This window comes from Coregonus lavaretus (genome assembly GCF_964263955.1).
Source record: "Coregonus lavaretus genome assembly, chromosome: 2".
Classification (NCBI taxonomy): Eukaryota; Metazoa; Chordata; class Actinopteri; order Salmoniformes; family Salmonidae; genus Coregonus; species Coregonus lavaretus.
Genome location: NC_139989.1, coordinates 38,429,198 through 38,456,096, shown reverse-complemented (window position 1 = coordinate 38,456,096; position 26,899 = coordinate 38,429,198). Strand labels below are relative to the sequence as shown.

Genomic DNA, 26,899 nt, shown 5'->3' with positions numbered 1-26,899 from the left:
CTTTGTATGTTGGCCCTACCTACCCAGTTAGTCACCGTTCACTATTCACCAACCCACCATTGATAACAACTATCAGACAGGTGATCGATACATTTGAAAGAAAATGAGGGGGCACCCGGATTTGAACCAGGGACCTCTTGATCTGCAGTCAAATGCTCTACCACTGAGCTATACCCCCTGTTGAGAATAGTAATCAACAGAAGTCTTCTAGTGTGTTTTATAGGTCAGCATTACATGAATGTTGCTCCACCTCCCTGGATCTGGAGTGCCATTTATCTTCTTTGTTTGTGTGTGTGTGTGAATGTGTGTGTGTGTGTGTGTGTGTGTGTGTGTGTGTGTGTGTGCGTGCACGTGTGTATGCAGGGTTGGGTAGGTTACTTTCTAAATGTAATCTGTTCGTTATTAGTTACCTCTCCAAAATTGTAATCAGTAACGTAACTTTTGGATTACCCAAATGTTTTAATGTAATCTGATTACTTTCCCCTTAAGAGGCATTAGAAGAAGAGAAAACTGATCCATCAAACACATTTGGTGTGTCATCATAGTGGTCTCTGACTAATGCGCTGGGTTTATTAGTAAGGCTGGCAACAGTGATCACTGTGTTGAAATGAAACGCTATGGCAGTGAGAGGTGAGGTAAAAGTCTTTAACACACACCGCATCCAGAACACAGAGCCAGTATTTACCCAGCTGGCTGCACTGCACAGGAGGATCAGATGGACGGATGAATGAAAGATGGAAACAGGAAAATGGAGAGAGGGAGACAGGGTGACATGGAGAGAGGAGGGGGGTAAAAAGGCAATTAAAAGAAGAGGGAATGAGGAAGATGGAGAGAGAGAGAGCTGTGTTAAATGAGAGGGAAAGAGTACAGAACTGAGTGGGTGTTTGTAATACAGGAGAGGAGCTGAAGATGAAAAATAGTGTGGGTGGAAATGAATGACACTGGAACAGCAGAACATTCTTCAGATGTTTGTATTTTTACATCTAGATCCACCATTTCCCATATGTTATTGACCTCTTTGAATCTGACTGACACACCCTCTCCGCTGAATAGCAGGCTAGTGATGGCTTTGCAATGCTTGCAGTTCCTTCCAAACTACTCATTGTTGAATTTGCGATTTCCAACTTGTTGTGTAATGTTTATGTCCAATGGCCGATGGGCACTGATACGTTTTATCCATAATTTCTCTTCATATGACAAGGATTGAAAAGGATTTGCCAGTAGATTGTCGACTTGATTCATGATGATGACTGCTTGTCTAGTTTGCTAGCTAAGATTTTGAAAGTATGATGTTGACATGATCAGTCCAATCAAAGCTATGGTAGATATAACGTGATTTGAGTCATTTTATCTGTGGCCAATGACCTTGAGCCTTCTTGGATGGGCACTTCTAATGTAAATCTATGGCAGCACCCAAGGGGCTTGCATTTTTTAGCTCTCCCTGTAGATATTGCGGTGATGTAGTGTCTCCATGAGTGACAGAACACTTAGACAATCACGGCACAACTAGAGAACATTACCAATCCCTACGCTCTGTATTTTCCACTGGCTGCCCCACCACCACAGAAAACATTGAGCTAGGCTGAAACACCTGCATTTTCCTAAAGCATGCAAAAAAGAGACCATGTTTGTATGCAGCTTTATTAACTCAAGGATTATTATTTTTTACATTGTTTGCAAACTGATATATGACACGTATTAATGCCAAAATAACATGAAAAACAGACAAAATAAATATATATATACTTTTTTTTGCTAAACAGGTGGGGCGCAATGATGGGTTGCCACTGGTTATTTACAATTCAACAGTCTCTCCCTCTATTAATGTTGTCATTCCCCAGATGACCAGTAGAGACCAGTGTAAGCAAATGAAATTGTGGGAGCTTATTCAGAACATGCTCATAGAAATCTGTTTACAGTAAAACCAACATTGATCTTTTCATAGTGCAGGAGAATAGTTTGTTCTATTATAACATTTCTATGTTCAATGACATTCGAAGTTTCATGCCCTACTAAATATATCCCTAGACCTAGGCTACATTTTACAGCAGTGAATCTAGTAAAGTCGCAACTGTCATTTCCTCACCAGAGTTCTCTAGCCTGATTCTTTGAAGTGGAGCTAAATGTAATGAAAACAGCTGAGAGAGAAGCTGAGTGATGGTGGAGACAACCTCACAGTGCTTATAAAGCAAGGCTTATTTGAGAAGTATAACAGACAAAACAGTTATTGCATGTGCCTGGAAATTAAACCATAGCCAAACAAAACAAGACTTTTATATGCCCTTTTTCATATGACCCACAAAATGTATGCTCAATGCTCAGACAATATGTTTGCTTTTTATTGACCAAATAAACATGCATAGCAGTGGGCATGGAATACCAAAACTGAATTGCTTATGGACAGTACCTGTAAATGTAATTGTGGTAATTATCTGGTATGGTTAGAAGTATTGTTAACTGTTCGTTCTTCACAGCAGTTTATAACCAGAAGGTCAATAGACAGATTCCGTGAAGAGAATGGACTGTTTTTACTGCATTCATTTTATTCTCTGCAGCAGCCATGTCTGAACATAGAGAGGCACTATATCATTGTCCAAGGCTAGGAGATGCCATGGCATGCATATTCCCTTCTACTATTGAGTTCCCTCAGAGAGAGGGCTCCACTGTGATTCCAGATGATTTCACCACAATCCCAGTCAAAAGAGACAGAGAGTGGGGCACAGCAAAGCAAAGAATATTGATAGAAAACACGAGAGAGGCAGGACATGGAGAGAGAGAGAACACTTTCATCTCCTCAGCTGCTACGCCTTATCATCCCTCTGTCTGTAATCACCACGGCAACAGAAGAACAGCATTGAGAGTGTGTTGTAGAGAGAGAGAGAGAGTGTGTAAGTGGAGAGAGCATGTGAGGGAGGGAGGGACAGGGAGCTACAGGGTGACTGGGACCAGGAGAAACCCTGTTGTTGAAAGAGAAGAGAGGGAGAAGAAGGGAGGAAGAGAGAGTGAAAGAGCTGTGTGTTTTTGTTGTTGCTGAACAACATGTGTCTCAGTGCACTGCTACTCATCTGCCTCTCCCAGACAGAGTTGGGGAGAGTTTGGGCTCAGCAACAAACAGGTAAGCTTTCCTTCTCCCCTACCTCTCCTGTGTTTTCCATCCTGATTCTCTTTTCTCACTGTACTTCATCACCTTTATTCACCGGTTGTCTCCTCCCTCCTTCACTTGTCTTTTCCCCATGCATCACTCTCTTCACACCACAGGAGGTTGGTGGCATCTTAATTGGGGAGGATGGGCTTGTGGTAATGGCTGGAGTGGAATTAGTGGAATGGTATCAAATAAATAAATCAAACACATTGTTTCCATGTGTTTGATGCCATTCCATATGCTCCGTTCCAGCCAATATTATGAGCCGTCCTCCCCTCAGCAGCCTCCATTGCTTCGCACAGCCTCTCTTCAGGTCACTCAGGTGTTGTACTTTCTGCCATACAATATCACCTCATCCAGGCTCTTCTCTCCCTTTTTCATCCCAGAATCATCCTTTATTTACATAATATATGCCATTTACATCTGTCCACCTCTCTCTCTCTCTCTCCCTTTTATGGCTCTCACACTTCCATCCTAAGATGTGACAGCAATTTATGATCACCTGGAATAATAACAACTTTTGTATTTAACATAAAAAAGCTGTGTGTTATGGCATTCTTTTTTGTTGTTGATATCTCATGGCTTCAATGACCTACGTACAGATGTCTTTGAAGACACTGTTTTTCCTCATGTACTTATACATGGAAAACCGTGCAGGTTCACGATTGTGTTTGGAAATGGGCATACCCTTAAACTTGTTGTTTGTGCAGAAAAGTTAGTGACCTAGTTTGCAATGAAAGTGTAACCATAAAAAACACCATATTCCAGAAACGCGCAAATGACTCAGAATAACAACCCACAAAACAGCAGATTTGGACATGTTTATCCCTGCCTCTCTGCTAGCCTAAAAGTCAGGCAGTCCAGGGTGGGAAAGGAGAGGGGAACCGATAGAGAGAAAACTGTTGAGGAATGCAGGCCAAAAGGTGGTAGCTTGAAAGTGATGAATTGTGTGTGTTTGGGGTGTAATAAAGCCTTTTATTAGAGATTGAGAAATTCAATTTGTCTCCACCACTGTCCCACCACCGCACTCCTAAAGGGCAATTCTGCCACTTTTCAACCTTATATTTATTATCTCCAGCGCCATATCAGCGTCTACATACGTGTTAACATCACGTTTCTATATGTGGTTAAAAAGATAAGAAAGGTCCTAAAATATGGTTATCTGTGACATCACGGTGTAGGATTAAATTAAACAAAATAAAACAGTGAATTTAAAAACCTTGTTTGTAGCCAGAGGGAGGGTATTTTCTTGCTCCCCATGTCACTGTGAAACCTCATAGTGTTTGAAAATCACAGTTTTTAACATGTTTAAACTTTTGATGATGTCATCGGCTAGAACTTTTTAACTTTATATTTTTCTTCTACAAAGCGTAGAAATGCACCATTTTCACATATGTAGACAACGGTATTGTGCTGGAAATAATGAAAATGAGGTTGAAATTGCCCTTTAATGATTATTTGGCAGAGTTAAAGTGATTTTCTGGATGATGAGTTTGTGATGTTGGCATTGGGGAATAAGACAGGATTCAGCCCTGATCTTCATTGAGATGCCTGACAGTTCGGTATGGGCTTTGTCTTATCATACAATGAAAACCAGAATTAATTCCTTTACCTCATCCACTAAGAGATTGGGTTTCACCATAACAGAGGAAGATTGAGGTCATCACTGCTCTCTTGTTTTCATAGAAGAGATCTTGGTGTTTTTTCAGAATATAAAATCTCTTGTTTCAGCATAACGCCTGCTACCTTATCAGCTTTATCATGTACGTTTTTGTGCTTTATGCCACCCACCAAGTCTTATTTGACTGATATTAGTAATGTGTCCAAGTTATAATGTGAGGACAATTTGCTTGATTAGCTGCATGCAAGGTTTTCAGACTCTTCACAGTCGCTTTCTGTTGGCAGTCTGGATGGTGGTTGTTCCTCTTGTGGGTCTGACCCTACAATTACCACTGCAGCTGTACTGACTGGGTGTGCATGCAGTATGTGTCAGTGTAAAGCAGGGATGGGCAACTGGCTGCCTGCGGGCCCCCTTTTTGTAGGCCCGTGGAACTCAGTCGGGGTCTCAATTTACTGTTGAGAGTTACTATAATAGAATACACAAGGTGTAAAACTGCAAACGTTTCTCTCCGCCCCATGGAAAAATGAGTAGAATTGCATGAAATGAGTTATAAAATTGCAAAATCATCTCTACGCCCCAAGGAAAAATGTGCAGAATTGCAGGAAATGAACTTCAGAACCACAAGCCAGATGCATCCCATTCTCATTCCCTGATACTATCTACCACATTCAAAACAACAACAGCTCTTCACTGAGCTAAATTAATTGCTTTTCGTGTTCATCTTACACAGCATAAAATTAGATTCTTTTTTTTCTTCTTTTTTACATGCAGTGTAAAAAAGCTGTATGAAATAGGATCAAGTGGAGCTACCCCTCGAGAGCTACAGTGGGGGAAAAAAGTATTTAGTCAGCCACCATTTGTGCAAGTTCTCCCACTTAAAAAGATGAGAGAGGCCTGTAATTTTCATCATAGGTATACGTCAACTATGACAGACAAAATGAGAAAAAAATATCCAGAAAATCACATTGTAGGATTTTTAATGAATTTATTTGCAAATCATGGTGGAAAATAAGTATTTGGTCAATAACAAAAGTTTCTCAATACTTTGTTATATACCCTTTGTTGGCAATGACACAGGTCAAACGTTTTCTGTAAGTCTTCACAAGGTTTTCACACACTGTTGCTGCTATTTTGGCCCATTCCTCCATGCAGATCTCCTCTAGAGCAGTGATGTTTTGGGGCTGTCGCTGGGCAACACGGACTTTCAACTCCCTCCAAAGATTTTCTATGGGGTTGAGATCTGGAGACTGGCTAGGCCACTCCAGGACCTTGAAATGCTTCTTACGAAGCCACTCCTTCGTTGCCCGGGCGGTGTGTTTGGGATCATTGTCATGCTGAAAGACCCAGCCACGTTTCATCTTCAATGCCCTTGCTGATGGAAGGAGGGTTTCACTCAAAATCTCACGATACATGGCCCCATTCATTCTTTCCTTTACACGGATCAGTCGTCCTGGTCCCTTTGCAGAAAAACAGCCCCAAAGCATGATGTTTCCACCCCCATGCTTCACAGTAGGTATGGTGTTCTTTGGATGCAACTCAGCATTCTTTGTCCTCCAAACACGATGAGTTGAATTTTTACCAAAAAGTTCTATTTTGGTTTCATCTGACCATATGACATTCTCCCAATCCTCTTCTGGATCATCCAAATGCACTCTAGCAAACTTCAGATGGGCCTGGACATGTACTGGCTTAAGCAGGGGGACACGTCTGGCACTGCAGGATTTGAGTCCCTGGCGGCGTAGTGTGTTACTGATGGTAGGCTTTGTTACTTTGGTCCCAGCTCTCTGCAGGTCATTCACTAGGTCCCCCCGTGTGGTTCTGGGATTTTTGCTCACCGTTCTTGTGATCATTTTGACCCCACGGAGTGAGATCTTGCGTGGAGCCCCAGATCGAGGGAGATTATCAGTGGTCTTGTATGTCTTCCATTTCCTAATAATTGCTCCCACAGTTGATTTCTTCAAACCAAGCTGCTTACCTATTGCAGATTCAGTCTTCCCAGCCTGGTGCAGGTCTACAATTTTGTTTCTGGTGTCCTTTGACAGCTCTTTGGTCTTGGCCATAGTGGAGTTTGGAGTGTGACTGTTTGAGGTTGTGGACAGGTGTCTTTTATACTGATAACAAGTTCAAACAGGTGCCATTAATACAGGTAACGAGTGGAGGACAGAGGAGCCTCTTAAGGAAGAAGTTACAGGTCTGTGAGAGCCAGAAATCTTGCTTGTTTGTAGGTGACCAAATACTTATTTTCCACCATAATTTGGAAATAAATTCATTAAAAATCCTACAATGTGATTTTCTGGATTGTTTTCCCTCAATTTGTCTGTCATAGTTGATGTGTACCTATGATGAAAGTTACAGGCCTCTCTCATCTTTTTAAGTGGGAGAACTTGCACAATTGGTGGCTGACTAAATACTTTTCTCCCCCACTGTATCTGCAGCATCTAAAGCAGATTATGAAAACACAGTTTGAGGGATGAAAATGAATTGTGAGGCTGCTGACCTCAGAGCTTGGCTCTCTGTTCTTTGTCCTGTTGAGAATTTCACATAACAAATGACTTGTGTCTGGTCCAGCCATACTGGGGCCAAGCCTGAACAGAAAAAAAATGAAAGGTTGAATCTGGATATACTAAATATTTGTATGACTGACATCCATAGATGTGATTTCACTGTCGTGGATATTTTGATCTGCAACAGCAACTGCAAGGGCCATTGTGACATCTATACAGACACGTCTGGCAAGTTTCAAGAGAACAGAAGGATCTGTGAAGTAGGGATAGTGAGGCAGGGAGGGAGACAAAGAACCTAAATTCCTAAAGGGCAATTCTGCCACTTTTCAACCTTATATTTATTATCTCCAGCGCCATATCAGCGTCTACATACGTGTTAACGTCACGTTTCTATATGTGGTTAAAAAGATAAGAAAGGTCCTAAAATATGGTTATCTGTGACATCACGGTGTAGGATTAAATTAACAAAATAAAACAGTGAATTTCAAAATCTTGTTTCTAGCCAGAGGGAGGGCATTTTCTTGTTTTGTATGTGTCTGTGAGCAAATTAAGTGTGTGTGCTGGAATGTCAGTGTGAGTGTGTGTGTGTCAGTGTGTAGAGTCCTGTGAGTGTGCATAGAGTCAGTGCAAAAATAAAAAAGAAGGTATTCATATTCATATGATTGGCCACATTGAGTTGAACTGTGGAAGTAATGTGCCATCTGGCTGATCCTGAGCCAGCCCTAGCAGCCTCTCCCATGCAGGAAAGGGTGTGCCCTCTCGCCCCCGGTCGGTCTGACCACTCACAGAAACAGGCCTGGAAATATGGGCTGAGTGGTTTCATAGCATTAGGGTTACTTTAGTGCTCAGGCCAGAAGACTGACTGTCTATCAGCCTATGAGCTGTAGTTTAAACTTTACCATGTTGTTTATGCCTGAGAGAGGGTGGGGCATAGTTTTTCTGCATACCTGACCTCTGTTTTAGACAATTAAAATCAAATGAAAGTAAATGAAAGCCTGAGGTATGTGACTAGGCGACAGTTGCCTGTGTTTAAGCTGGCCAGACACTCAGTGTGGGCCTTATATTCTAACAGAAGAGGTGTTTATGTTATAATGGTATTCTCACTTGTCATATCCTATTTCTCCTCTGTCATCAGGCATTCCAGTACATCAGTGGTTCCCAGACTGTGGGGCTGGGGGGGGGGGGGGGGGGGGGGTCAGTTGGGCTTTCAACTTACTCTTAACAGTTGAAATAGTACAATGCACCAATTTTGGTAGTGCATCTGCAGTTTTCCTCTTGTCATGTCACTCATTGCAGACCTTAGAGAGATATTTATAACTTTTCAGAAGTGTCCAGATCAACTAGCCCATGTCAGCTAAAACATTTTAGGTCGATTTTTTACCCATTGATTTTGTTGTAATGTTTGAGTTACTCAGATATCACATGAACACACTACAGGATGTTCGCCAATGATGGAAGGGGGGCCCCGAGTAAAAAAGTTTAGGAGCCACTGCAATAAATTATATATCACCCCTGCTTGCTGATTTTAAAAACAGACATTCTCGAACACTATAGTCACACATGCCTGATTCTTCGAACTGGTTCTGTATGTTCTCTCTCTCCCACCTGGGGAGATGACCCTGGATTGGAGTACTGTGCTGAAACTGAGTTCACAAGAGAATTGAATATTGTAGCCATAGAAATAGAATGGTCACTTACAGTTGAAGTCGGAATTTTACATACACTTAGGTTGGAGTCATTAAAACTTGTTTTTCAACCACTCCACAAATGTCTTGTTAACAAACTATAGTTTTGGCAAGTCGGTTAGGACATCTACTTTGTGCATGACACAAGTAATTTTTCCAACAATTGTTTACAGACAGATTATTTCACTTATAATTCACTGTTTCACAATTCCAGTGGGTCAGAAGTTTACATACACTAAGTTGACTGTGCCTTTAAACAGCTTGGAAAATTCCAGAAAATGATGTCATGGCTTTAGAAGCTTCTGATAGGCTAATTGACATAATTTGAGTCAATTGGAGGTGTACCTGTGGATGTATTTCAAGGCCTACCTTCAAACTCAGTGCATCTTTGCTTGACATCATGGGAAAATCAAAAGAAATCAGCCAAGACCTCAGAAAAAACATTGAGACCTCCACAAATCTGGTTCATCCTTGGGAGCAATTTCCAAACGACTGAAGGTACCACATTCATCTGTACAAACAATAGTACGCAAGTATAAACACCATGGGACCACGCAGCCGTCATACCGCTCAGGAAGGAGACGCGTTCTGTCTCCTAGAGATGAACTTACTTTGGTGCGAAAAGTGCAAATCAATCCCAGAACAACAGCAAAGGACCTTGTGAAGATGCTGGAGGAAACAGGTACAAAAGTATCTATATCCACAGTAAAACGAGTCCTATATCGACATAACCTGAAAGGCCACTCAGCAAGGAAGAAGCCGCTGCTCCAAAACCACCATAAAAAAGACAGACTACGGTTTTCAACTGCACATGGGGACAAAGATCGTACTTTTTGGAGAAATGTCCTCTGGTCTGATGAAACAAAAATAGAACTGTTTGGCCATAATGACCATTGTTATGTTTGGAGGAAAAAGGGGAAAGCTTGCAAGCCGAAGAACACCATCCCAACCGTTTAGAACGGGGGTGGCAGCATCGTGCTGTGGGGGTGCTTTGCTGCAAGAGGGACTGGTGCACTTCACAAAATAGATGGCATCATGAGGAAGGAAAATTATGTGGATATATTGAAGCAATATCTCAAGACATCAGTCAGGAAGTTAAAGCTTGGTCGCAAATGGGTCTTCCAAATGGACAATGACCCCAAGCATGCTTCCAAAGTTGTGGCAAAATGTCTTAAGGACAACAAAGTCAAGGTATTGGAGTGGCCATCACAAAGCCCTGACCTCAATCCTATAGAAAATGTGTCGGCAGAACTGAAAAAGCGTGTGCGAGCAAGGAGGCCTACAAACCTGACTCAGTTACACCAGCTCTGTCAGGAGGAATAGGCCAAAATTCACCGAACTTATTGTGGGAAGCTTGTGGAAGGCTACCTGAAATGTTTGACCCAAGTTAAACAATTTAAAGGCAATGGTACCAAATACTAATTGAGTGTATGTAAAGTTCTGACCCACTGGGAATGTGATGAAAGAAATAAAAGCTGAAATAATTCTCTCTACTATTATTCTTTTTCACATTCTTAAAATAAAGTGGTGATCCTAAATGACCTAAGACAGGGAATTTTTACTCTGATTAAATGTCAGGAATTGTGAAAAACTGAGTTTAAATGTATTTGGCTAAAGTGTATGTAAACTTCTGACTTATAATACTAATATGCCATTTAGCAGATGCTTTTATCCAAAGCGACTTACAGTCATGTGTGCATACATTTTTATGTATGGGTGGTCCCGGGGATCGAACCCACTACCCTGGCGTTACAAGCGCCATGCTCTCCCAATTGAGCTACAGATGTATGTTTTACATCACCAACCATACCACACCTCACTTCCCCAGAAACATGCTGCAGTGCTGGCAAACGCACATGTCTATGGGGAAAACGTGACACCAAAGAACCAATTAGACTTTTTATATTTTATTTTGCAAGACGGTCCTGTACTTTTCCTCAAAAAGAAGCGCAAGGCTACAAAACAAATCTAGGACCAAATCTCCCTCGTGAAACTACCCACTATCACAGGCCTCTCGCACTCTTTTAGAATTTGAATTGCCCTTTTGTCCCCTCCATTTCCCCCTTCACAGCCCTCTATATACTCCTTATCTCAACTTGAAGCCTCTTGATGTATTTAATTGGTCTCCCCCTGCTCTGGGTATAACAGTCTGAAGGGTTATGGCATATAATTACTAGCCTTGGTGCCAGTCTGTTTGTTTCTGCTCGCTTGCCAAGCAGGCAGTAGGTAGCCTAGCGGTTAAGAGTGTTGGGCCAGTAACTGAAAGGTCGCTGGTTCAAATACCCAAGCTGACTAGGTGAAATATCTGCCGATGTGCCCATGAGCAAGGCACATAGACCCTCATTTTCTTCTGTAAGTGGCACTGGATAAGAGTGTCTACTAAATTATGTAAATGTAACGCCTTATGGAATTGTCATGCCAAACATACGTTTGTCTTGACAATGGAGTAGGCAAAAGCACAAACAGATCAGGGACCAGGCTATAGAATGCACAGGAATTTCACTTAAACAGTGATTTACAGGATGCTCTACCAATTGAGCTACAGAGGACCAATGCATTTCTATCTGCTGCTATGTTTTACATAACATAAGAGGCCTTGAGCACCTTATAACAACGACCACCTTGTCTTTTATGCAGTCTGTTTTCCAAAGCCAATCTCCATATTCAGCAGTCATATTTCATTGATGCTGTAATGAAAAAAAAGATAGCACATCAATGAGAAATATCATATTCGGAATGTGTGCAAATGTAGGACAAAATTAGTCCTGATGTGTTCAACAGTTATGGGTGGTGCCAGTTCGGTCAACACATTGCTAGTAATACTTGTCTGTGGCCGTGGTTTGATGAGGGTTTTGGATTAGAATATCACTCATCGCTGGTGAAGTGATCACTAGAACCACATTTTGGAGTGTTGTGAATGAATGCACTTTCATGGCTTGAGCAGCTGGCCTGTGTTTTCCCTCAGTCCCTTATTCTACTAATTTTAGGGTGTGAGGTATGCCAATTTAACCAATAAATTGTATCACCAACACCTACTTTATGTAGTCCATCCACCCACACAAAACGCTTGAGGCCACCATAAATCAGATCATTGCCAACACACATTCCGCTTGCAGGTTATTTCAGTGTTTGGTTTATATGCTAACCTCTGGCTTCTTTTTAGGTTTGTCACAGAGTCAAGCCACAAGGACAGAAACTGCTGGCTAGTGTTAGACTAGCACCAGATTATTCATTTACGGTTAACTATACCTAAACGTTCTGAAGAGTTTAAATGAATGAAGTGATTTGATTCCAAAAAGGGCACTAGTGATATACAATGCATGCCTGTGCCAGCCAGGGTTGATTCCACCAAGTTAGTGCAAAAAAAAAAAATCTGCTAACAAAAACGGCTGTGTTCTGAGTCGGAGTTCTATCACACGTCATCAGAGAATAACGAACATCCCTCTCTCTCTAATCTAGCACACAAATTCAAACGTGACCAGACTGCAAACTATATTACCGGTAAAAGATAATTGAAAATGTTTGAGCGCGGGCTTTCGACCAGGATCATAGTTTAGATCCGCCAGTTACCCAGCTCAGTTTGTTCTGCTCAACAACAGTTTTTTCCAGAGAAAATCACCAGAGCAGCAGAGACGAACTCTTCGTGGCAGCCATGCTGACCACGGCATGTTCATGGTGATTCCACCGGGAAGAGTGAGCATCACAGAGTGAATCTCTATGCTTTTTTGTTTGCCATATGCCTACCGATATTCGAACACTTCCTGTCGTCTATTGAAAGCAAGAGACAAAACAGTAAACGTATATAGTACAGGAAGGCGCCCACATTTAGGGTTAGAAGAGACACTCCGTAAAAAAAAGAAGCGTGTGCGGTAACATTTATATAGTAACTGTGACGTCATGAACACACCCCCTCTTTCAGAGTCGGACGAAATATTCCTAAAAGTTGCGCAACATTGAAGCTGTCTGGATCGAGCAGGCAAATTCACCAGAAAAAATCTCATAGTGTAATGATGACGTTGATAATAACTGAGATATACTGTATGATGATAATAGACAAAATAGTCTCATGTAGTTAACAAAAAAAATAGTATTCAAAGTTGACCTTACCACATGATTTATCTTCTGATAAAAAAATATATATATGTAGCAACTAGGAGTCTAGCTTTAAAAGGATGGTTCACTCAAAACTTATATTTTAGTATTTTGATCATTAGTGCAATTAATACAATCCCCCCAAAAAGTGCATGTCAGCAGTCAAGTTTTCAAGATAAAGCTTGATAGACAAGTTTATCTCGCAACTGTATTCTATACAGAAATGCACATTAAAATATTGAATGCATGTACAATGTTCTGTGCACATAAAACACAACACTGCTGACATAAAACGAGAAGGCTTAGATGTTGCAAACAATCCTAGCCAGCATCTGTATGACACTGGATGGCGAAAGGCCAGCAGAACTAGCAATGGAATGTAGCTAGCATAGACAACAACATCTCCAGCACCACTCATGTCAAACACCTCCTGACATAGCTAGATGAACTGCCAACTAACCATCTCAATAACTCACAAGCAATGCAGGGCCAGGCTAACCAAACCACATAAAAAATGACAGCAACAGATCATGACCAGACTGCACTGAGAAATGTCCCGAACCCAACAAAACACTCCCTGCTTCCCGCCCTCTGCTCAAAGTACTTTAGAAGAAAACCAACCAGACGCAACTAAACAAAATGTCCAGTTGGGGGCACTACATCACAATGTGCATACAAAATCAGAATGAAGCTACCGCCACAAATAGACAAATAAAAACAGATGAAATCGTATATGCGTTCTTGTTGAATCGGTAATTTCCTGACACAAAATCTCTATGCGGCTGCGGCCTGAAAGGCAGAATAACCAGATGTATTGTGGCCTCAAGCAGAGTGATGTGGGGACATGTGTTATCTGAGAACCAGAGGTCCTCAGAGATTTGTCCCTCCTAATCCCACATGATCTCAAATTCACATTGAGTTATTTGTTTGGATAATGTTTAGCAGAATGTTGTGGAACATATGCTGTATTGTAAGTAGCTTTGGGAACTGCTCACAACTTTGGATCCAAGAGACAGAACATTGCAGCCCATGGGATATGCAAGACAATGATAGGAGGAGGAGAGAAAAGCAAAGTGCCAGTCTAGTTTGTTGTATTGTGATTATTATGTGTGTGTGCATGCGTGTGTGCGGGTGCATGGGTGGGTGCGTGCTTGCATGTGCAGGTGTAGGAACTCTGAAAAAAGGAGTTCAAAAGTTGAAATGCATGCCAGCATTCACTCATGGCCAGAGATATGTTCATGCTTTGTTCACTTTCAGCCCACAATATCCAAACCATTGCATTGAGTAGTACACACTCAGTTCAGGGCTATGCAGTAACCTATAGCCAGTGTTGGGGAGTAGTAAACTACATGTAGTTCAACTAGTAATTTAATTACATTTTGCAGTAGCTTGGTGGTAGTTGAACTACATTCTACAATACAGCATATAATCTAGGTGGTGTTTTCAGTAGTTAATTACATTTTGCAGTAGCTTGGTGGTAGTTGAACTACATTCTAATCCAGGTGGTGTTTTCAGTAGTTAATTACATTTTGCAGTAGCTTGGTGGTAGTTGAACTATATTCTAATCCAGGTGGTGTTTTCAGTAGTTAATTACATTTAGCAGTAGCTTGGCGGTAGTTGAAATACATTCTAATCTAGGTGGTGTTTTCAGTAGTTAAATACATTTTGCAATAGCTTGGTGGTAGTTGAACTACATTCTAATCTAGGTGGTGTTTTCCATAGATGCAAATAGAAAATATGGGTAGGCAAGAATTTCCTTTATTTTTCAGCATCAGACCTGCCTAATTCTCACTTGAAACTGTTTTTGTGTTTAATGGGCTAAATTAAACATTCTGTTGACATCTGACTACAGAGTGATCAGTTCTTGCAATTTGTAGTCCATGACATTTCAGATTTAGATGTGATCATTTATCACAAAGTAGTTTGGATTTAGTGAACTACAGTGGGGGAAAAAGTATTTAGTCAGCCACCAATTGTGCAAGTTCTCCCACTTAAAAAGATGAGAGAGGCCTGTAATTTTCATCATAGGTACACGTCAACTATGACAGACGAATTGAGATATTTCTTCTCCAGAAAATCACATTGTAGGATTTTTAATGAATTTATTTGCAAATTATGGTGGAAAATAAGTATTTGGTCACCTACAAACAAGCAAGATTTCTGGCTCTCACAGACCTGTAACTTCTTCTTTAAGAGGCTCCTCTGTCCTCCACTCGTTACCTGTATTAATGGCACCTGTTTGAACTTGTTATCAGTATAAAATACACCTGTCCACAACCACAAACAGTCACACTCCAAACTCCACTATGGCCAAGACCAAAGAGCTGTCAAAGGACACCAGAAACAAAATTGTAGACCTGCACCAGGCTGGGAAGACTGAATCTGCAATAGGTAAGCAGCTTGGTTTGAAGAAATCAACTGTGGGAGCAATTATTAGGAAATGGAAGACATACAAGACCACTGATAATCTCCCTCGATCTGGGGCTCCACGCAAGATCTCACCCCGTGGGGTCAAAATGATCACAAGAACGGTGAGCAAAAATCCCAGAACCACACAGGGGGACCTAGTGAATGACCTGCAGAGAGCTGGGACCAAAGTAACAAAGCCTACCATCAGTAACACACTACGCCGCCAGGGACTCAAATCCTGCAGTGCCAGACGTGTCCCCCTGCTTAAGCCAGTACATGTCCAGGCCCGTCTGAAGTTTGCTAGAGTGCATTTGGATGATCCAGAAGAGGATTGGGAGAATGTCATATGGTCAGATGAAACCAAAATAGAACTTTTTGGTAAAAACTCAACTCGTCGTGTTTGGAGGACAAAGAATGCTGAGTTGCATCCAAAGAACACCATACCTACTGTAAAACATGGGGGTGGAAACATCATGCTTTGGGGCTGTTTTTCTGCAAAGGGACCAGGACGACTGATCTCTGTAAAGGAAAGAATGAATGGGGCCATGTATCGTGAGATTTTGAGTGAAAACCTCCTTCCATCAGCAAGGGCATTGAAGATGAAACGTGGCTGGGTCTTTCAGCATGACAATGATCCCAAACACACCGCCCGGGAAACGAAGGAGTGGCTTCGTAAGAAGCATTTCAAGGTCCTGGAGTGGCCTAGCCAGTCTCCAGATCTCAACCCCATAGAAAATCTTTGGAGGGAGTTGAAAGTCCGTGTTGCCCAGCGACAGCCCCAAAACATCACTGCTCTAGAGGAGATCTGCATGGAGGAATGGGCCAAAATACCAGCAACAGTGTGTGAAAACCTTGTGAAGACTTACAGAAAACGTTTGACCTGTGTCATTGCCAACAAAGGGTATATAACAAAGTATTGAGAAACTTTTGTTATTGACCAAATACTTATTTTCCACCATAATTTGCAAATAAATTCATTAAAAATCCTACAATGTGATTTTCTGGAAATAAAATGCTCATTTTGTCTGTCATAGTTGACGTGTACCTATGATGAAAATTACAGGCCTCTCTCATCTTTTTAAGTGGGAGAACTTGCACAATTGGTGGCTGACTAAATACTTTTTTTTCCCACTGTATGTTTTCAAAGTAACTTTAGTTAAGTAAACTATATTTTTCATAAGGGTAGCTTTAGTGTAGCTTAACTTCGTCCAGTGAGAAGTAATTGGTAGCTTGGTTACATATCTTCAGAGTAGCTTGTTTATAATTGACAGAGGGGGTTCAAACATGGATCTTCTGACTGACACTGACTTGATCTGTGTCACTGACTCACTGTGTTTTGGACAGAGATGCGGTATCATGTGAATGGACAGCGGCATGAGAAGCCATCACACAGGACCCCCAGAGAGCCGAGGCTGGGTTATGCCAGGGTGGCTAGGGAGGTACTGGGAGGAGGACTGACCATCGACACCCTACCAGACAACATGACACACTTAGTGGTGAGTGGCGCTGGGGCAGTGGTCCAACAACACACTAGTGATGTGTATATACAGTATGTCAATGGGAGATTCGCTTGTTCCAGTTGTGGTGGTAGAATACTGATCCCTGCTGGCCTTATACAAAACAAATCAATGTTGAACTGCATTAGACTGCAGAGGGTATATTGAAAATGAGTTGAACAATGTAGACCAAATCAAATTGCAATGAATAATTTCAACCTTGCTGCTGAAATTTGCAGTCCAAGACATTCAAGGATATCCTAAGGTTTCTAAAAGCGTATCCCCTTAACTTATTTAGTATGCACCCTGCATTCTTTATATTTGTCACGACTTCCGCCGAAGTTGGTGCCTCTCCTTGTTCGGGCGGCGTTCGGCGGTCGTTGTCACCGGCTTTCTAGCTGCCACCGATCTACGTTTTTTTCTCCATTTGTTTTGTCTTGATTGTACACACCTGGTTCCCATTACATTATATTATTTCCATATTTAACCCTCTGGTTCCCACATGGTTTTGTGTGTGTTTGTTCTTTGTTTTGTGTCAAAAACTTATGTGAGCTGGTGTGTTTTTCCTGCGTGGAAATTAGCGTTGTTTATTTTTCGAGTAAGTACGTCGTTTACTCAGTTCTGTGTCCTGCGCCTGACTCCGTCCTACCGCTGCACATTGACACTTGACAGAAACACGCACCACATATGGAGTCAGCAGGTGCATCCAGTCCTCCGGTACCAGTGGAGGAGCGCGTCCAGCCGCACACGACAATGCTCCAGAATCTTGGCACAGCCATGGATCGCGTGTTGCAGACCATGGAGCGATGGGAGAGAGGGGGTTTTCCCACAACCCCATCAACTTCAGATCAACCCACACCGATGTCCACCCCTCTGTCACCTGGACCCAGTGGGATTTGGCTCTCGCTCTCGAGGGCATATGATGGGACGGCTGCCGGGTGCCAGGGGTTCCTGCTCCAGGTGGAGCTCTACCTGGTGACTATCCACCCGGCTCCCTCGGGATACGAGAGCGTGTCCAACCTCATCTCCTGTCTGTCGGGGAGAGCGCTTGAGTGGGCCAACGCCAAATGGGGAGGAATAGACGCAGCTTTGGTTCGGTATGAGGATTTCACCGCCGCTTCTGGGAGGTTTTCGATCATCCACCTGAGGGGAGAGCGGCGGGGGAACGCTTGCTCCATCTCAGACAGGGGAAGAGGAGCGCACAGGACTTCGCACTGGACTTCAGGACCTTGGCTGCCAGCGCGGGATGGAATGAGAGGGCCCTGATCGACCATTACCGGTGTAGTCTACGTGAGGACGTTCGTCGGGAGCTGGCATGCAGGGACACCACCCTTACCCTCGACCAGCTGGTGGATTTATCTATACGGCTGGATAACCTGTTGGCCACCCGCGGACGTCCGGGTCAGGGTCCGTCCATTCCATTCCCCAGCACCCCCGACCATACACCTATGGAGCTCGGAGGTGCTGCTCCTAGGGTGACCGGAGGGGGGGCCGTTTCCTGCACCAACTGTGGCTGCAGAGGGCACACTGCTGGTCGGTGCTGGGGAGGTTCCCCAGAGAGTTGAGGCAGCAGGCAGGGCACTGGTGGATCATCCCAGGTGAGTAGGCACCCGACTCACCCAGAGCTCTCTGTTGCGCACATGTGTGTATGCATAGAATTTCCTGAGTTTTCCCCGTCTTCCCAGCATAAGGCGCTAGTAGATTCAGGCGCAGCTGGGAACTTTATTGACCGTTCATTTGCACGTAGATTAGGGATCCCTATTGTTCCTGTCTTCCCTGTACATGCCTTAGATAGTCGTCCTTTAGGGTTGGGCCTGATTAGGGAGGTCACAGCTCCACTATGTATGAAAACGCAGGAGAGTCATGAGGAGAGAATTAGTCTCTTCCTGATCGATTCTCCTGCGTTTCCTGTGGTGTTGGGGCTTCCCTGGTTGGCCTCTCATGACCCCACTATTTCGTGGCAACAGAGGGCTCTCAAGGGATGGTCACATCAGTGCTCAGGGAGGTGTGTATGTGTTTACATAGGTGCAACTACGGTGGAGAGTCCAAACCAGGTCTCCACTATGCACATTCCCCCCGAATATGCCGATTTGGCTGTCGCCTTCTGTAAAAAGAAGGTGACTCAACTACCACCCCATCGACAGGGGGATTGTGCGATAAATCTCCAGGTAGGCACAGCACTTCCCAGGAGTCACGTGTCACGTCTCAGGAGGAGACGGCAGCTATGGAAACGTATGTCTCCGAATCTCTGGGACAGGGATACATTCGGCCTTCCACTTCACCTGCCTCCTCGAGTTTCTTTTTTGTGAAGAAGAAGGATGGAGGTTTACGCCCGTGCATTGACTATCGAGGTCTAAATCAGATCACTGTGAAGTACAGTTTCCCACTGCCTCTCATCGCCAGTGTGACAGAGTCATTGCACGGGGCGCACTTCTTCACCAAATTGGATCTCAGGAGCGCTTACAACCTGGTGCGTATTCGGGAGGGGGATGAGTGGAAGACGGCATTTAGTACCACCTCTGGTAGACGAGATTTTCAGGGACCTGGACGGGCAGGGTGTAGTGGTGTATATAGATGACATTCTAATATACTCCGCTACACGCGCCGAGCATGTTTCCCTGGTGCACAAGGTGCTTGGTCGACTGTTGGAGCATGACTTGTACGTCAAGGCTGAGAAATGTCTGTTCTTCCAATAGTCCGTCTCCTTCCTAGGGTACCGCCTGTCCGCGTCAGGGGTGGAGATGGAGAATGACCACATTTCAGCCGTGCGTAATTGGCCGACTCCAACCACGGTAAATGAGGTGCAGCGGTTCTTAGGGTTTGCCAACTACTACCAGAGGTTTTTCCAGGGGTTTGGTCAGGTAGCGGCTCCCATTACCTCCTTGCTAAAGGGGGGACCGGTGCGACTGCAGTGGTCAGCTGGGGCGGACAGGGCTTTTGGTCACCTGAAGGCTCTGTTTACCTCGGCTCCCGTGCTGGCTCATCCTGATCCCTCCTTGGCATTCATAGTAGAGGTGGACGCGTCCGAGGCTGGGATAGGAGCTGTGCTGTCTCAGCGCTCGGGTACGCCACCAAAGCTCCGCCCCTGTGCTTTCTTTTCGAAGAAGCTCAGCCCGGCGGAGCAAAACTATGATGTGGAGGACCGGGAGCTGTTAGCTGTTATCAGGGCTCTGAAGGCGTGGAGGCATTGGCTTGAGGGGGCTAAACATCCTTTCCTCATTTGAACTGACCACCGCAATCTGGAGTACATCCGGGCGGCGAGGAGACTGAACCCTCGCCAGGCAAGGTGGGCCATGTTTTTCACCCGTTTTGTTTTCACCCTATCCTACAGACCAGGTTCCCAGAACGCTAAGGCAGACGCACTGTCCCGGAGGAGCGGTCCATGGATCCCACTCCCATACTTCCGGCTTCTTGCCTGGTGGAACCGGTGGTATGGGAGGTTGATGCGGACATCGAGCGGGCATTACGTACGGAGCCCACTCCCACCCAGTGTCCAGTTGGGCGTCTGTACGTTCCATCTGATATCCGTGATCGATTGATCTGTTGGGCCCACACGTCACCCTCCTCTGGTCATCCTGGCATCGGTTGGACAGTGCGCTGTCTTAGTGGGAAGTACTGGTGGCCCACTTTAGCTAAGGTCGTGAGGGTTTATGTTTCCTCCTGCTCGGTGTGTGCCCAGTGCAAGGCACCTAGACACCTGCCCAGAGGGAAATTACAACCCCTACCCGTTCCACAACGGCCGTGGTCACACCTATCGGTGGACTTCGTGACGGATCTTCCTCCGTCACAAGGTAACACCACGATCCTGGTCGTTGTGGATCGGTTTTCTATGTCCTGCCGTCTCCTTCCTTTTCCCGGTCTCCCTAATGCCCTACAGACTGCGGAGGCCCTGTTTACCCATGTCTTCCGGCACTACGGGGTGCCTGAGGATATAGTGTCTGATCGGGGTCCCCAGTTCACATCGAGGGTCTGGAGGGCATTCATGGAACGTCTGGGGGTCTCGGTCAGCCTGACCTCAGGTTTTCACCCCGAGAGTAATGGGCAGGTGGAGAGAGTTAACCAGGATGTGGGTAGGTTTATGCGGTCCTATTGCCAGGACCGGCCGGGGGAGTGGGCGGCTTTCATCCCCTGGGCAGAGATGGCCCAAAACTCCCTCTGCCACTCCTCCACTAACTTGTCTCCATTTCAGTGTGTACTAGGTTATCAGCCGGTCCTGGCACCATGGCATCAGAGCCAGATCGAGGCACCTGCGGTGGATGAATGGTTTCGGCGCTCGGAGGAGACATGGGACGCTGCCCATGTGCGCCTGCAACGGGCCATCAGGCGACAGAAGGCGAGCGCCGACCGCCACCACAGTAAGGCCCCAGTGTATGCACCGGGGGACCGGGTCTGGCTCTCGACCTGAAACCTGCCCCTTCGCCTGCCCTGCCGGAAGCTGGGTCCGCGGTTTGTGGGGCCATTTAAAGTCCTGAGGAGACTGAACGAGGTATGCTATAGGTTACAGCTCCCCCCTGATTACCGTATTAACCCCTCGTTCCATGTGTCTCTCCTCAGGCCGGTGGTGGCAGGTCCGCTCCAGCAGTCTGAGAGAGGAGAGATGCTGGGTGCCGGTGGAGGACTTCCTGGACCCTTGCTTACTGCAGGAATTTAACAGTCGGATCGTCCTGCGCCTCGTCCTCCGGGTCGTCCCCGAGGCCGGTGTCGGCGCGCTGCTGGAGCCGCGCGTCAAGTGGCGGGGTACTGTTACGACTTCCGCCGAAGTTGGTGCCTCTCCTTGTTCGGGTGGCGTTCGGCGGTCGTTGTCACCGGCTTTCTAGCTGCCACTGATCTACGTTTCTTCTTCCATTTGTTTTGTCTTGATTGTACACACCTGGTTCCCATTACATTATATTATTTCCCTATTCAACCCTCTGGTTCCCACATGGTTTTGTGCGTGTTTGTTCTTTGTTTTGTGTCTAAGACTTATGTGAGCTGGTGTGTTTTCCATGCGTGGAAATTAGTGTTGTTTATTTACGAGTAAGTACGTTGTTTACTCAGTTCTGTGTCCTGCGCCTGACTCCGTCCTACCCCTGCACATTGACACAATATTTAGTACCCCTCTCTTGGTAAACTACTATGTAATATACTGGAGACTGGAACTCAATGTAGAGCGTGTGTTTGTTTGTTTATTATGGGCTTGCATTCAAATGTTGCTTTCATTGTTAACCCTGTTGTTCATTATAACATCTCATCTCCACCTCCTCTCACACCATTATTTTATTTCTCCCATCCCATCCCTCAACTTCTCCTCTTGCCCTCACCTCTACTGTTTCTATAACAGGAGGACGCTGGTAGGTATTACACATGGCGTAGTTTTGGCCCTGATGACCAGCGCACAGATGAACTCTGGGTAGATCTAAACGACCTAGAGCATGGCCAAGTCAGAATGCATGGAATTTTGTCCAATACACACAGACAGGCTGCGGTGAGTTATACACACAGATACACACACACACGCGCGCGCGCACGCACGCACATTTAATTTCCCTCCCTATCTCTCTTCCTCGTTTTCCAGAAGGTTGCCCTCTCGTTTGACTTCCCCTTCTACGGACATTACTTGAGGCAGATTACCATAGCAACAGGAGGTACATTTCATTATTCTTCCGACACATGGCAAGTTGTTCAAACTCAGATGGAGCCACTTATCATATTTCTTCCTTTATACTCCCTGCTTGTTACTTACATTAAGCCTAGAAGGAATTAAATGTAACTACCAGTTGCCACTTGCCATGCATCTCCATAGAACCCTGACCTCTGACCTTCCCCAGGGTTTATTTTCATGGGAGAGGTCACACACCGCATGCTGACAGCAACACAGTACATCGCCCCCCTCATGGCCAACTTTGACCCCAGCTTTTCCAAGGAGTCTACTGTGCAGTACCTGGACAATGGTGAGCCATAGAGTAACATTCAGACAGCTCTTGTTATTTGACTTTTGACCCTTGGTTGACCTCTGTGTGACCTGTCCTGTACTGACCCCAGGTGAGGTGTTTGTGGTGCAGTGGGAGCGGGTGAGACTCCATGGGAGGGAGGCAGAGGGGGCATACACCTTCCAGGCTGCCCTGCACCTCACAGGGACCATCACCTTCAGCTACAGAGATGTGAGCGAGACTTACAACATGCACACTTATGAACGTCTCTGATTTTAATGTATTCCATCTAAACACAGTCACACTTTTCTGTTTCTCTGCCCATTTTTCTCTACCTGTCTCTCTCACTCTTTCAGATACCTTTGCCAGTGGAGGTGATAAGTTCTGCTGAGCACCAAGTGAAGACAGGGTTATCAGATGCATTCATGGTGAACCTGCCTTCCACTCAATCCTCAGGTTAGCAGCAAGGGGTTCCCTAACCCTAACCAACAGTTATCCAGGTAGGCAAGTCTTTGATGTCAAAGACTTTTGCTAAAATTACCTGAAACGATATGTCTCACATAGATGCCCAACGTCGGCTCTACGAGTACCATCGGGTGGACATCGATACAACTAAGATCACCAACAACTCTGCCTTTGAGTTCACTGCATTGCCTAGTAAGCAGCTAAAATCTATCCCTCATACAGGCCTCTCAGATATTTCATCCTCAATAACCAGTCACAGGCACAGCTTAGAGATCTTTATAATGTTAATGCCAATGCCAATCATGTCGCTACAGAATCAAAACCCAGGTCAATCTGTCTCTCCCTCCCTCTGTCCAGCCTGTCTGCAGCATGACAGCTGTGAACTCTGCCTCTTGTCCAACCTAACCTCTGGCTGTACCTGGTGCAATGTCCTCCAGAGGTGAGCAGGAGAGGAGTGTATCTGAATAAAGGAGTCCTTGTTTCTTTGTGTTTGACATCTGTATCTGTTTCAGGTGCTCAGATGGAATGGACAGACACAGGCAGGAGTGGCTGGACTACGCCTGTTCAGAAGAGGTACAATTGGACAATGTCAATGAACGTTCACATACTTTACATGTACTGTACATCAAATGTAAATCACAGTCTAAGCTTCCTCTGTTAAAACCACAATTCTCATCCATTATATGGACAGGCCGAAGATGTCACCTGTGAGGATTATTCCAGGGGGGGACCAGACAGCTCCATTGACCCTTCAGTTCCCTCAGACTCTGAGGTCACCACTCCCCTGGGGTCCCTACTAGAAGGCCCTGCCACGGAGAGTAAGTCAAGGGTGTAAATGAGTGTGCCTGGGCGGGTTTATATCGGAGTATCAGAGTTCAACTGTGCATGCAGCAGTGTTAAACAGAGCAAGAACAATGATGCCATAGTAATCCTCTAGTGCTCAGTGTCTCTCTTTAGCCAGTGCCTACAGTAATCTGAGTGTTCTTGGAACATGCAAAGAAATTGCACAGAAATTGAGTTCAGGAAAATAACAATGGAAGCAGTTTGAGTCCTAACTGCTCAATATTCAAATGGCTCCTACATTTGATCTTCCTGCAGATGACACCAAACATGTGATTCTATACAATGGTAAAGGTGGGTGGATCTTTATTCACTTTGAATTGTGTACAGTGAGGGAAAAAAGTATTTGATCCCCTGCTGATTTTGTAAGTTTGCCCACTGACAAAGAAATTATCAGTCTATAATTTTAATGTTAGGTTTATTTGAACAGTGAGAGACAGAATAACAACAAAAAAATCCAGAAAAACGCATGTCAAAAATGTTATAAATTGATTTGCATTTTAATGAGGGAAATTAATGAGGGAAATTTGACCCCCTCTCAATCAGAAAGATTTCTTGCTCCCAGGTGTCTTTTATACAGGTAACGAGCTGAGATTAGGAGCACACTCTTAATGGGAGTGCTCCTAATCTCAGCTTGTTACCTGTATAAAAGACACCTGTCCACAGAAGCAATCAATCAATCAGATTCCAAACTCTCCACCATGGCCAAGACCAAAGAGCTCTCCAAGGATGTCAGGGACAAGATTGTAGAGCTACACAAGGCTGGAATGGGCTACAAGACCATCGCCAAGCAGCTTGGTGAGAAGGTGACAACAGTTGGTGCGATTATTCGCAAATGGAAGAAACACAAAATAACTGTCAATCTCCCTCGGCCTGGGGCTCCATGCAAGATCTCACCCCGTGGAGTTGCAATGATCATGAGAACGGTGAGGAATCAGCCCAGAACTACACGGGAGGATCTTGTCAATGATCTCAAGGCAGCTGGGACCATAGTCACCAAGAAAACAATTGGTAACACACTACGCCGTGAAGGACTGAAATCCTGCAGCGCCCGCAAGGTCCCCCTGCTCAAGAAAGCACATATACATGCCCGTCTGAAGTTTGCCAATGAACATCTGAATGATTCAGAGGAGAACTGGGTGAAAGTGTTGTGGTCAGATGAGACCAAAATCGAGCTCTTTGGCATCAACTCAACTCGCCGTGTTTGGAGGAGGAGGAATGCTGCCTATGACCCCAAGAACACCATCCCCACCGTCAAACATGGAGGTGGGTACATTATGCTTTGGGGGTGTTTTTCTGCTAAGGGGACAGGACAACTTCACCGCATCACAGGGATGATGGACGGGGCCATGTACCGTCAAATCTTGGGTAAGAACCTCCTTCCCTCAGCCAGGGCATTGAAAATGGGTCGTGGATGAGAATTCCAGCATGACAATGACCCAAAACACATGGCCAAGGCAACAAAGGAGTGGCTCAAGAAGAAGCACATTAAGGTGCTAGAGTGGCCTAGCCAGTCTCCAGACCTTAATCCCATAGAAAATCTGTGGAGGGAGTTGAAGGTTCGAATTGCTAAACATCAGCCTCGAAACCTTAATGACTTGGAGAAGATCTGCAAAGAGGAGTGGAACAAAATCCCTCCTGAGATGTGTGCAAACCTGGTGGCCAACTACAAGAAACGTCTGACCTCTGTGATTGCCAACAAGGGTTTTGCCACCAAGTACTATGTCATGTTTTGCAGAAGGGTCAAATACTTATTTCCCTCATTAAAATGCAAATCAATTCATAACATTTTTGAAATGAGTTTTTCTGGATTTTTTTGTTGTTATTCTGTCTCTCACTGTTCAAATAAACCTACCATCAAAATGATAGACTGATCATGTCTTTGTCAGTGGGCAAACGTACAAAATCAGCAGGGGATCAAATACTTTTTTCGCTCACTGTATATGGAGCCATGATACAGGATTGTCTCTCTTTCCTGGTTAGATGTGAAGACAGGCCCCCAGAGACAACACGACGGGTCAGCTCACACAGGAGTTATAGCAGGTGTAGTAGCTGCATTGGTGCTACTCCTGGCTGTGACACTGCTGGCTCTTTACATCAACTCTCATCCTTCTGCTGCCTCACCCCTCTACTTCCTACAGGTTAGTAACACTATCAGGGCTCACATTCAGCCAGCTCTGTCAGTCTATGTCCTGCTAAATATAGACTTCTCCTCCCATTCTCTTTAACCTTTTAAAACAATGACCTGTATGATCTTATTTCAATAGCGACGCAACAGCTACTGGCCATCCATGAAGTTCAGGAAGCAGGGATTCCACTCCAGCTACGCAGAGGTGGAGGTTGAAGGTCAAGAGAAGGAGGGCATCATGGAAGCTGGCCAGTGCTGACCGGACTGAGGAGCAACTGGATGATGAGGAGATTAAAATGAGTTTGTAGGAGAGGAAGGAGGGAGTTTAGAGTTACACACACATCCCTTACTCCATTAAACAAATAATGTTTTTTTGTTCATTAATTTTTTTATATTCACCTCAATATCGTCCCCGTCTTTGTTGGCTAAAAAGTGGGTGGCATTTTTCATAATTTTTGGTGGACAAAGTCTCGAACTCTTCTCTTACACATCCTCAGGTATTAGGGAAAGGGACAAGGGAGAAGAGGCCACTTTTAGGCTTTGCTAGAATGTAAGTCGCTTTGGATAAAAGCGTCTGCTAAATGGCATATTATTATTATTATCATTAT

The 26,899-nt window shown here is 44.6% G+C and overlaps 1 protein-coding gene across 1 annotated transcript; it reads left to right on the top strand.

Annotated features, from left to right (window-relative positions):
- Nucleotides 1–3,035: 3,035 nt before the first annotated feature.
- On the top strand, nt 3,036–26,550 carry LOC311146725 (plexin domain-containing protein 1-like; the record flags this gene model as incomplete). The annotated part of the gene is made up of 13 exons (XM_084183285.1): nt 3,036–3,115; nt 16,798–16,949; nt 22,270–22,413; nt 22,504–22,573; nt 22,757–22,879; nt 22,971–23,089; nt 23,215–23,314; nt 23,423–23,515; nt 23,681–23,762; nt 23,836–23,896; nt 24,015–24,141; nt 26,147–26,304; nt 26,431–26,550. The coding sequence occupies exons 1-13, from the start codon at nt 3,040–3,042 to the stop codon at nt 26,548–26,550; spliced, it is 1,425 nt and encodes a 474-aa protein (XP_084039411.1). The 5' UTR covers nt 3,036–3,039.
- Nucleotides 26,551–26,899: the final 349 nt, after the last annotated feature.